Source organism: Belonocnema kinseyi, chromosome 6 (assembly GCF_010883055.1).
Source record: "Belonocnema kinseyi isolate 2016_QV_RU_SX_M_011 chromosome 6, B_treatae_v1, whole genome shotgun sequence".
Classification (NCBI taxonomy): Eukaryota; Metazoa; Arthropoda; class Insecta; order Hymenoptera; family Cynipidae; genus Belonocnema; species Belonocnema kinseyi.
Window position 1 is genome coordinate 116,806,409 of NC_046662.1, and position 13,594 is coordinate 116,820,002.

The 13,594-nt window shown below is 35.6% G+C and overlaps 1 protein-coding gene across 15 annotated transcripts in view; it reads left to right on the forward strand.

The window, feature by feature from the left end:
• LOC117174093 (histone deacetylase 6) overlaps nucleotides 1-13,594 on the forward strand; it is a 788,923-nt gene that overhangs the window by 255,673 nt on the left and 519,656 nt on the right. For all 15 annotated transcript variants that reach the window (XM_033362808.1, XM_033362803.1, XM_033362813.1 and 12 more), the window contains one exon: nucleotides 280-472. In XM_033362808.1, coding sequence (XP_033218699.1) covers nucleotides 280-472 — 193 coding nt within the window. The remainder of the gene's footprint in view (nucleotides 1-279; nucleotides 473-13,594) is intronic.

Genomic DNA, 13,594 nt, shown 5'->3' on the forward strand with positions numbered 1-13,594 from the left:
CGATTAAAAGTTTTGCATAAGCTCTGCGTAATTCCTATCCACGACTTTTCTGGATATGGTATTGTAAATATTTTCCTCATTTCTATTAATTGTATTCTTATTATAAAAATTTCAATACTCTTATTCTTATAGTGAACAGATGTAATGGAATAAATTATACAAATATTATTTTGTAAATGCTGAAATTAGCGATACGAAAGCCTTATGATTAGTATTATTATTTTTTCTCCAAGATATGATTGTTTAGTATGTTAATTATTTTTAATATTTATATTTCAGAGTTGTTTATTTCTCAATACATCGATATGAACATGGTGATTTTTGGCCGAATTTGAAAGAATCTGATTATGATTACACTGGATGCAATGCTGGAAAGGGCTTTAATTTTAATGTTCCTCTTAATAAGATTGGTATGACCAACGCCGATTACATTGCTATATTTCAACAAGTTCTGCTACCAATGGCCTATGAGGTATTATTATTATGAGATTATCTATAACATTATTAGAATACGTATAAACTTTCACAATTTTGAAAGCTGAAAAGGGCATTCAGATGAAAACGTAAATTAAATTTAATATGCCTTTTTTTGTATTTGCGCTATATATGTATCATATCTATTAATATATGTCAATAATTTTTTTTATGTCTATGCCGTTTTTATGTTAACATTTTAATTAAAAAATTGCCATGTTTTATTATTGAGATAAAGTCTTTGCCAAGGACTCACAGAATGAAAACGAAAATTATATGTGACCTAGATTCATCGAATTATATCTACTCTACATATATAATATGATTTTGATTATTTACTTAATATGGAAAAAGAGTACCGCTAAAGATTATATCTATTTTGTTGCCAGATAATATTTTTGAAGATATTTTATTTTTTTAAACATAATTGGAAAATATTTTAATTTCTATGATTATGGCATTGAAAAATATGTAGTCGTTTTCCCTAGGGCCCCACAGGAAACAACTGTTATTTATGAAAATGGCATCATAATGACAGACCAAATCCTCGTCTGTCTTGAGGACATGCAGCGACCTAATGATAAGAGCATTCTGCGATTATCTCGCAAGAGCCTCGGCATGTTTTCATTAAGCGGTTATGGCTTTGTGATTACCAACGCGTGATATCTTTGCACCTCCTAAAGAAATGATCAAAAGGACAAATATTTTTAACGAATATTCTGGGCACATTCGCTGCAGCTCCCTCCTAAGGTCTCCCTACCTCACATCATTTTCTTTCTCCTTGCTCTGATGTTGTCAAGCGGAGCCGAGAATGGACAAATGGATAGTAGGTGTTCTAAATACTCAGCATTTTTAAAATATGATTACGGTATAACTACGGTGAAAATGATACCATCCTGTCACGTGAAAATAAAACCATCTATTTGTGAATTAAATCCTGATGATCTGAGGAAAATAGAAATGAGCCCCTTCAACAAGAGCTGATTTTCTACATTTCTGTACAAGTTTCTGGGACATTTTCTTAACGAGGAGCTGTATGTAAGCTGTATCCAGAATGATTCGGTTATGAATGCATTGGAGATTCAGATTCATCGCCGACTTTGACTGAGTGCAATGTGTAATCGCGGAACAGTTGCATTGATATTATGCGCTTCTGCATATGCATCACCTTATGCATGGTGACATCAAATGCCTTAGAAGTATCTTCCTCACTGATGTAATGTTCTGAATGCGGCTCGTTAGCTCACCTAGGTATGTTTACGTCCTTCTAGTGTGAGGATATCTAATAACATTTATATTCGTAAGTTCAGGGTACCCAGGGATGCCACAGTAATTCTTCCTCGCTTTAAATAAATGTTTGTACACGTGTCCAATTCAAAATCGAAATCAGTCCCTCTAGTGTGTCTTTCGACGACACTTAATGCTATCTAAAGCTGCCTTGTACTAGAAGCATAGATGTTCAGGTCGCACTGTAATTTTCAGATGAGATAGTGATTCTAGTGTTCCAAAGGGGCATTAATATCTCTATGCATCTATCTATGTGCAGATAAATCTTCAAGGTTTCCAAAAACAGGTTATAAGTCAATGAGAGGTTGAAACGAAAACTTTCCGTCAGTCAAACCAGGTCGTCAACAAGCAGGGCTTATGGATTGCTGCGTCTTTGCAGACTCACGTGTCTATTACCTGGATCTCTGGGCATCCTGCGAAATATTTTTAAGGGGCCGCGTTTTCCGTACTTCTCTCTCCACATCGACACGATTCTCCGAAAAATACGGTCGTTCATACAAGATATTGGTTTGTAGTTCCTTGGGTAGGAGCCAGTGTGTAATGGATATTCCTCTTCAGATATTATGAGGTTGTGGCAAAGCTACTTCAAGTGGATGGTATTCTCATTTTGTGGCGGACAGGCATGGGGGCGCAGCCGGGAATCTCCGGCTACTGCCCCCTTGGTTGGTGCCCTCTAAGCCATGCAAAGGCCCACCAAAAAGATGATATTGTTTAAACAAATAATTATATTTTAGATTACAATGGAAAGAGTAAAAAGTATATCCAATAATATCCATGATTTACACCTGTGGTCCTATAATTAATTCCAGTTGAGTAATAAAGTGTCATCCAATTTCTTTTTACCCATATTATCCTTTAAAAAATTCACTACTGCATGTTTTGGATCCTATTTAAGAAAATATTTTTAAAATAAATAATAAATTATTCATATTGAAATAGTAAACGTGAACGGGATATTCTCGTCATGAATTACATTGCGGCATTGAAAATATATTTTTTCAATGCAATCATTTCAAGAGTTCGGATCAAAGGATATATTTCTTTATTTTTTAAATTAAAAAATATTATTATATATTGCTATACTTTGCTATAATAAATGTTATTTTGTTATAATTTTAGCATTTCTACATAATTTTAAATGTTATTATTATGAATCACTTATTTAAGTCAAAGCTTAAATTTCGCGGATAAGATTCTTTAAAGTTTGCAGTCTGTGTGTGACAAGTTTCATGTTGCCAAAACTGTTTGCCAATTTCCATTGCTTCGGCACGTTTATCTTTGTATATACGGCTGGGGTCGAGTTGCGGCTTGGTCAGGAAAACACAGCGGGTGGTGCCTTCCCCCTCCATGCTACTACCTTCTCCGCTTCTGGTCATTCGCCGCCGAATGGCCGTCTCATATTTGCAATGAATTTTCCTTCATACTTGAGACGTTGCAGATTTTCTGCAACTCACAAATTCAAGTTTATGTTCAACACTTTTACCTTCACCTTCAGCAGATCTGCAGTCCCCACATAAGTTTCTGGATTTTTAAAAATATTCTTTTAAACATCACTTTGACATCCAGGTAGAATATATCATTCGGCCATTAAGGATAGAGTTGATTGTTTAATTTTGTCAAAGAGTATCCCTCTGACATCCAGAGTAGATCCGATAAATCTACCCAGAAGGATAGAGGGAGTTATTTCTGTTGGTCGTCTGAGATCCAAGGCACGTTTCTGGTGAGGCTCGACCGAGGCGGTTACTACGAAATTCTACAAGGGAATAGGTAACTTCGCCTAAATAATATTATTTTTGTAAATGTTTCTGTTGTGGACAGGCATTTCTTGGCTTTTTTGGCCGTTTTGTTTTCCCTCTTTTATCGGGAGTATCGAAGAGTCCACTCCACACCTGCAGTACGCCAGAATTAATTGCATTAGTTTTTGAGTCAGTAATGATCCCCATGTGAACTTTGTGAGCTGTCTGAAATTCTCTCATCATGTTTGTGTCCATCCAGAAAGAATCGATCTCTCCACAATACCGATCACCATATATCAATTTATCAAAAATTACCAATTCTCTCTAATTTACTAACTCACGAATTTTTGTGCTATCCCAGAAATTCTTTTATCCTGTTTGTCTTTTTTTTTAAAGAAATTATCGATCTCTTTGAAATTACCGATCCCTTTAGAATGTTTTCAATAACGCAAACCGAGTTATAAATCCGACTTGGAATGTGAAAATTGCATCGATAAGAATTATCCTTTTTCGATGATTTATTTTTTCCTTGTTGCTTGCTATTTAAGTTTTCACAATGTAATCGTAACATTTATGAACTTGTTCATCTTCTGGTTTGATAGGCATGAGGTCTTTAACGAAACATTTAACTACGCCCATGGGATCCAAAAAGGAAGACTAAAGAAATTTTTTAAGAAAGAACCTATTTCCGAATTCACATTTTTGTATTCAGCACTCTAGCCGAATTCCTGAATTTTCCTCTACCAACTTTGACCTAAATGAAATTGACAGCATTTTATAATAACTTGATTGTTCAATTCTTTACGTATACCTAAATGAATACCAGTTTCGAAGTCTATATAAACAATTTTCGGATTGAAATTCGAATGAAGTTTATTACATTCAGAAACTATGCATAAAAATGTTGTAGTATATGAATTTATTCGTTTGTTTGGTAGCAAAGAAACTAAAAGAGACTAAAGGAATATATAAATTCTCTGGTAGTCCGACAATTGTGAACAATTTTCCTCCCGAATTACGCTCTTGAACGTCGAGAAGCGGAGAAGATAACAGCATGGGGGGGGGGGGGGCACCACCCGCTGTGCTGCTCTGACCGAGCCGCAATTCGACCCCAGTCGTATATACACTCAACTTCCAGTTAAGTCAAAGCCTTTGAAATGAAAACAGTTCGATTATGTCAAATTCCCCGTATCCCCACCAATGTCTATTGGACCGGTGAAGTATGCCAGCCAGCCTAGCCCTAAATCTGAAATAACTGGGCGGTGCGTTTTGATATATCTGACTCTTGACATAACTGAGCTTTAAATTAACTGAAAGTTGAGTGTACAATAAAGATCAGGCCTTTGCCTTATTACTTTGCCTTAAACTTATTGTCGATTAGAAATTTTATTATCATTTTAAAAAACACATTCTTGTAAAAGAAGCCCCATGCATATTTTCCTGATGCAATTTTCGAAAATAGAAATACAAAATTTAGTAAATGACTTTCCTAAAATTAGTTTAATTTTATATATGCCAATATTTATTTACTCAATTGTATTCGACAATAAATTGGTGGATTGATGCGAGATTCTGGAAATGTCACACAGGAACAAAATGTGTGTAATAGTTTCGACATATTTTCTATTTAATATTTCCTTGATTTCACATTAATTACTTAATTTATCTTGAATTAAACATTTAATTCAACACATTGAAACCATTCATTTATGCAAAACGTGTGCACAATTCATGCGAGTGTTGGTAAAAATGTCAGGAATCGTTAAAAAAAAGTGAGGACTTTTGACTTTTTTTATTAAGGGTAGCATTACTAAATATTATATTCTTTACAAAAGTATGGATAGCTAAATAAAAATTTGTATACGGGAAATAATATATCAATCATGAAATCTCAGTGTCTCCTTGAGAAGTTGAGCTTATTTTGTTTTAATGTTTGAAAAAATTATCATGATTACCAAATTACCATACGAAAGTGTGGTTTTGGAATTTACAGACGGATTATATTTCGCTATTTCAGACAAGCCGATAAATTGCATTTGTAATGACTCCGAAAATATTGTACAATAAATTAAAATATTTTGCACAATTTACTTATTTGTTGCGATCAATTGCTGAAACTTTGTTAATATTTATAATAATTTACATGAATTAGTTAAAAATATCACTATGTGTTCCTACTGCTATTAAAAGCAGATGAGAGCGCTATCCAGTTGAGTATCTACGTCCCTCATCAGCAAAAAAACTTGCACCACCTACCACCTCTTTTGAACTAATCTGTACCTCTCTGTGCCCTGCCTAAGTCCACTCTTCCGCAATTTCTATTAGACACAGTCATATGTTATTTGTAAAAATCGTGGAATGGAATCTATTTCATTCTTGAAAAATATTAAGAAACGTGAATAGAAATTAACAATTTGTTGAACTCCTGGCCGAAAAACAATCTGCCCGCTGCACAGGCACATTCTTATCGCTCGCAAGTTTCAACGCGTCTAGGATGCGCGACTTTTGGTTCTTGCGCTTCGCGCTTGGCAATGTATTATCCTCACACTGCATCCTCTATCTTTGTACTTTCCCACATTTGTGCACAGAGTTTTTAAAATTAAATGTCAAAGTATCAACAAAACTGTAATTTCTCATCACGTGTCACGTGCTTCGCCCTCGATTTTTTTAAAAATGCAAACTTTCTTACATTATGTTCAAGACTATTATATCAAATGTATATCACATTTATTTCTATACCTCGGCGCGGGATTGCTCATTCAGTTATTGCAAAATAAAGTACAAATTTTACTTATCAGCATTAATTCAAAATTTTGGTTCCTATTTTGGCTCTAAATTTTATTCTCAGCTAATAAATAAGAAAGAAAAAATTCCCAGATCCTCTCTGCAGAGGACCGAGAAATAAGAGTAAGAGGAGCATAACAAAAGAAATAAGACAGAAGCAAGCAAAAGTATTAAAACGAGCAAGAAAAAGTAAAGAGAAAAAGGGTAATAAATGAGAATGGAAAAATTCCCAGATCCTCTAGGCAGAGGACCGAGAGTAATGAGAATAGCGAACTTTCGGATGCTTGAAGAGTAGAAGAAGTTAAAGTTGTGGTTTCTTTTGGGGAAAGCACTTACCGTTGTAGAGTCCTAATGCTGGAAATACTTAAAGGTCAACCACTCGCTATATTAGCTATCGCCGGAGCGTTCCTACTCGCTATCAGAACGTGATTTCTGATATCTCTTTTTTTCCTTTTTCACTGACACAGGTTATTTCTAAGTTGAGGTTACGATTAGGTAAAATTATTAAGTCGAGGTTTCAAGTTAAGTCGGGGTTTATTAAGCGGGCTTCACCCACGAACAATTTATTTCTCGTCTGCGAGCAAAGCTGCGGCGTGATTTGCACCCAATCGATTGATCGATGTATCGACGTATCGATTCATCAAAGATCGCGGCTGGCGCGAGAAAATTCAAACTAACTAACCTTATTGGATTGTCAATTGGGTACTAAGCCGTAGTTAATATAGCGGGCTGTTACTCATATCTGAGAGATCGTACTAACAAAAGTAACAATAATTTAAAACTTTTGTCTACGAGCAAATCGTTTCATTTATCGTTGAAATAAAGATTCTAATAGTTTGTTGCCAAAAAACATTTTTTCCGGCTAAAACATAGTTGACAGGTGACGCCCCTATTTTGCAATCTAACCAAGCAGTCTCTAAATGACGCTTTTCCATAAGTTATCATAATGAACCTATGCGGTAAAAATTTGCGGAAACTCAATTTAACATCAGTTTTGGTGTAATTTGGAGGATCGCCGATTTTCTGTGAACGGTCCGCTATATTGCAAAAATCCAGAGACTATCGGTAGAGTGCAAAAATTAGCTCCAGATTGTGTTTCGAACCAAAGCCGTCTTTGTATATAGGTAATACGCTATCTGTTTTGTTAAGGAGTCTGATTGGAATCAAGCTCAATGTTCTTACAGACCTTGAAATTTGCTGTATATCGACTACATGCTTCTTACATAGCCGACAAGAGTTAAAACCAACAACGTGAAAATGTTCCAACTTGTACCGCACTCTATTTTTTAAAGAGACTTCTAAAGTCCCCTTCATGTATACGGGGACTTTAAAGGAAGAGTCGAAATTGAAAATTCAAATTTTCCTCCACTATTTTTACTATATTTCAATTTTTATTAACAGCGGTTCAAAACTTTTGAATTTGACAACTACTAAGACATGAAGCACATACTTCGAGAAGTATCCCTGAATTTTTTCATATTTTGTTAAAGCCTTAAAAGCCTTGAAAATACACCTGTTCCTTAGAAGACCCAGTGTATAGTTAAGTACCGTAAGTAAAATATAGTCATAAATACTTATTCGTAAGTTAATGGAAATTACAGAAGAAAAGATATAGGAAGTCCTAGGTGGATTTATGCCCGAATAATCTTAGGATTTTATTTTTCAAAAATCTAATTTTTTTCAGTTAAAAATGAAAGATGAAAATTAAAGAAGATCTTTATCAATCTTCTTCATAATAGTCAAAGTTATAGCTATTGATGCATAGAAAATCATATTAAAATTTCAGATTGATCGGTTGCAGGGTTTTTGAGTTACAATGCCTGCCAATCGTCAAAACACTGTTTTGAGAAAAATGCGTTTAAGTTTTTCGAAGCATTTTTTCGTGTATAACACCTACTCACCTTCAATCAGCTATTCCAGGTCCATAAAAAGTCCCTTGTGACTCTTCAAGCAGGTAGTCACATAGTAAGCCGATGTGGACCGAATTATGGCGAGGGTACTATGAGTAGCCGACAAAAAAAACCGTGTACCTGCGTGTCGACCCCATGCGGCGCGTCTACCGTGCATCGGCTAGAACTCCAAGAGTATTTCGAATTTTGACTCAAAATTCTCAGGGAATATTCCTAAATAGTTCTAGGTTCGAATAAGTTAACAAAAAAATCTATTTTTTGAGCCAGAGAATGAGGGGGGTACCCTTAAGAGTAGGGGAAAAAGTTTTCTGTGCATTTGTCGACCTAGAAAAAGTATTTAACAAGGTGAATTGAAGTAAACTTTGGGAAGTCCTCAAAGAGTACGGAGACAATGAATGACTCTCACAAGAAATAAAAACAATATATATCGGTATAAAAGCGTTTGTAAGGATCAATAGAAAACTAAGTAACTGGTTCGATATTATGCAAGGTGTTAGACAAGGTGAGTTGGTTAGTGTTCGCAGATGGTAAGGTTGTCATGGTAGAGTGAATCGAAGACTTAAAAAGAATGTTGAACAAACTGAGTACAAGCATAAAGAGTATTGGCTTCAAAATTAACGTGAGTAAAATAAAAATTATGGTGTTTGAAGAAAAGAATGAGAAAACAATATGTAACATTGTCTTAAATGATGAGAGAATAAAACAAGTTGATAATATGCGGGAAAACCTTGATGGAGAAAGCTAGTAACATGTTCTGGCATGTTGAGAGAATTAAATATGAACGACTAACGAAACAAGTGTATCAAGGAACAATAAATGATAGTGTACCCAGGGGGCACATAAAGAAAATAAAGAAATACTGTTAACGTTTTTCTGATTTTTCAATGGTTTTTTTTTTTTTTTCGATGGTTTAAAAAATTTGTTTAATTTTCAGTACTCGGTAGCCGTCGCTGTACTAAAAATATTATAAAAACGCAACAATTAATTTAATCATTATTATCATATTATTTTAAGGTTTTCGAACGCGAGTTGCAAATATTAAATTTTGAATAATTTCAATAATAATGTATACACCATGATATTTTACTTGTAATTAATAAATAAAATAATGTTATTGTTGTTGTGTAGGCATTTTTGAATCAATGAGAAATCGTTAATATAAAATAAATAGAAATCTAACAATTTAGAATTGATTTAGGAACCGCACAATGAAAATAACATTCTTTTTTCAGGAATTATGTTAGAATCTTATAGCGCGTCAGCTTCGGCGTTGGGCTCACACGGTCAACCAACGTAGTACATACAGACAAAAAATTGCTCAAATTTTTGAATATGTACAGTCGAATCTTGGAAACTGTCATCCATTGGGATCGGACGTATCGGACACTGAAAGAGCACGTGTTCTCACCCTTCAGCCGATCAGCATCGAGTTACAGGACCGTATCGATACGATATCTTTTGGGTGCCCCTGATAGCATAATAATGTTACCGGATGTGTCAACCCTGGGCTAGCCACCTGATTCTTACAGTGTCCGAGAAACAGCTGACGATAGTGTCCGAGGTGTGACAGTGTCCAAAACGACAGTGTCCGAGATTCGACTGTATTACAAAATTTTCAATCTGCCGTAGACACCGGTCTTATTGTGCATGATGAAGATTTGCGTCGTTGGGCACTACATGAAAAAAATGATCTAGGGTTTAAAGATTTTAGATATAAAGCTTCAAACCATTGGTTATCAAAATTTAAAATCGCTCGCAGAATTGTATATAGAACGGTTGCGGTGGAACGCTTGCGCCTTTTACCGCAAGCGTTCTCCCGGAGAGCATTTCTAATTGAAATCTACTTTAATCTGTATTATATATATTATGAATTCCAATTTCTTGAATAGCTTTCTTAACATTAGTAACAAATGTAAGAGCTTGTATTACTAGTTCTGCACTACTTTTAAAAGTTTCAAATGTCAGATTCAATGTCTTGTACAATCAGTCTCATCTACAACACACAGTTATACTATTTAAGCACTGATATCAGGTGAACAAAAACTTGTATCATATCTGTTTTTAATTTTAAAGGTAAAATCTGACCAGTCAAAATGTTGCAATTATACGTTGTGGCTGGTGTAAAAAGTCCGTATGTTGTGAACATCTTTTCTATAGTTATCACTACTGTTCAGACTTTAAAAAATAAAAAATATTAAAAACGACTTCCTATAAATTATATTGAATTTCATTAAATTTTACATTAATAAGTGTGCCGAACTTTATTACAAAAAAGTTGCGAAGATAAATGAACCAACAAATAAAATGATATTTATACCAGTTTAAATATAATTTTCTTTTTTTATCAATTATTTATGAAAATAAGATTTTTTTTTATAAAGAGTAATCTAGAAATTCATATCAATTTTCTTAGTTTATTTTCATTAGAAACAGTGATTTCAATCCCTATAATTTTATTAAAAACAAATAAACTGGTTAAATCTATTTTTCTATTTTCTGTATAAACAAAAATATCTGTTCACAATTGAACTATTTTTCATTGCAAAAATTCATGTCAATTTTTCAATTTTTTGCCAGTTAAAACTTTTGATAAGGATCCACTTTATAAGGATCCACCACCCACTTAGTTTTAACAAAAAATATTGATTACAAAAAAATTTATTTAAAAACAACTGTTTATGGGGGTGAACTTTTAGGGCGGTTTTCACCCCTTAAATGTAGTTTTAGAATATTTTTACTATAATAACGTCTACGAAGCAATGAAAATTTAGAAATTCGCTTTTAAACTATCGTATTATTTAGATGCTTAATTTTCAATAATAAGGGTGGTTTTACGCACTAAAAATATTTTTTTATCAAAAATGCAGAATAAGTTTCACTTTATTTTTCTATTTTCTTTGTAAAAATAAATATTAAGTCATAATTAAACTTTTTTACACTTTACACTTTTAATAAGGATTATTACCCACATGGTTTTACTAAAAAATATCGATTACAAAAAAAATTTAAACAAACTGTTTTTGGGGGTTAACTTTGAGGGCGGTTTTCACCCCTTAGATATGTTTTTTCGCCGATAAAAAGACTCGTATCTTTTCTTTTTCAATCTACTACAACATATCCAAGCATCAGCCAAATCGGTGAGTTCGGGTAAGGGTAATTTCCTTTTATTTTGTGAGGCCTCAGACTTGGATGCAAATAAAAATCGTTGAAACAAGACCCATGGAAGAATTCGCAGCATACATTATTTTTATGTACGCTAAAAGGATGGACGAACCCTTTCTCTAGCTTCTCGTGGGAAACATAATGAAAACACCAAACATAGTTGTAGTAAGTGCGGTTGAAAACAACAGACCGCGCAAGGCTCCTGACAATGGGTCGGCCAACAATGCCGATCACTCTAGAGCTGGAGAAGCCAATGAAGATGGATTCAATGCGATGGATCGACAGAATCTCAAGACCTTTAGGTGGACGGAGCGACTAAATCGCGACTTGATAAAGCGCTACGATGCGAGTGTGGACCCTGCGCGGGGTTACATGGCACGACTGCATGCTCTGTGGTGCAAGAAACACCCGGAACTATTGCACTTTTTGCGTCAACGTCTGCAAAACTATGTCGAACTACTCCAAAAAGGGGCTATGTAAGTGGAACGCCTATTCTACCACAGTCAGAACAAGCCGCCAACAGAGAAAGAGAGGCGACACTAAGACCATTCGCGGGTAGGCATCCAATAGAGGAAGAGCGATGCTTTATGACCCGGAGAAACATCAACACCCAGGTTTATCTCAAGCCTGAAGATGTGACTGAAATGGATGACGAGCTTCGTGAACATTTTTCCGAAGAATCCGACCTCTGGACTATCAATTGTTGTATGTATAATGCAGCAAAAGCTTTATCCGATGCAAAATGTAAAAGAAAACCAACTGCTGATCATAGGGCCAAAATACAAATGAATCAACTGACCACATAGGTAGACTCAGCAAGACAATATGCACACCATATTCAGTGCCTGATTGACTATATCACATTCAGCAGGAATTTTACCGCCAAGGTTCGAAAGTTCGCGCGCGAACTCCGGACCCAAGACCCTCCAGTTACTGTCGACCACCCGCCCAAACCAAACGAGGTCGAAGTATTTTGGAGAGAAGTCTACGAGTGCGGCATAGACTAGATGAAGACTCAGAAAACATAATAGCTTCAAGGAGCTGTGGGATGCCCTCATAACACTTGATGAAGAATGCCCACCCATCACTACTGAGGAGTTAAAAAATGTCCTGAGAGGGATGAAGAACTATTCCGCACCGGGACCAGATTGTATCAAAACCTTCTCGTGAAATAAGTTTCCTTCGACCCATCAGCATTTGGCCCATATTTTCATTTAAAGTCGGAAAAGCCGTTTCCGGAGTGTTTGGTAGAAGGATGCACAATACTCCTGTCGAAAATAGGCAATTTAGCTGACCCGAAGAATTACAGGCCAATCACTTGTCTGAACTCACTGTAAAAGATATTCACAGCTATCCTAAATGATAGGATTGTTCGGGAAATTGAACCTGTGAGGCAAGAAATGTATGAACAACGAGGCTCAAAGAAAGGCGTAGAAGGATGTCGGGAAATCCTGCTCATTGATAGATGTGTCTGCAAAGATGCAGTGTACTACCAGCTTGACCTATCGATGCCCTGGATTGATTACCGGAAAGCTTTCGATTCGACCTCCCATAGACTTATCATCTATCTTTTGGAAATCTTAAAGGTTCATCCGTAAACAGTTAGGAGCATAGAGAGATGGATGCTGCTTTGGAAACCCAGATTTACTATCTTATCTGGAAAAAATCATGTGACAACTAACAAGGTCACCTTTCAGAAAGGTGTCTTTCAGGGCGACACCATGAGCCTATTCCTCTTTTGCCTTACATTATTGACACTATCTCTAGCACTTCGCCATTCCGACGGGTACTTGTGCGACAAACCTGTAGATCAAAAGTACAAGGTCACTTATGTATTTTACATGGAAGATCTTAGGATCTATGCTAAAAACAAAGAGCAACTACATCTACTTCTAGGGATTGTCGAACGATATACTAAGGAAATTGGAATGGAATTTGGGTTAGACAAATGCGCCAAGGTTTACTTGAAGCGAGGATAACTTAATGGCATCCCTGAAGATCCTGAGCTCGTTGATAGAAGCGCTATACGACACCTTTGCACTGGAGAGACTTATACATACCTGAGTGTGCCACAGAGCCGCATTCAGGATGTGACATTTATAAAGGATACTCTCCGAAGCTGATACAAACGTCTCATCTGACAGATTTGGTCTTCCGAACTGTCGGCGAGGAACAAAGTATCTGCAACGAACATGCTTGCCGTCCCGGTACTACTCTATTTATTTGGAGTAGTTCCATGGA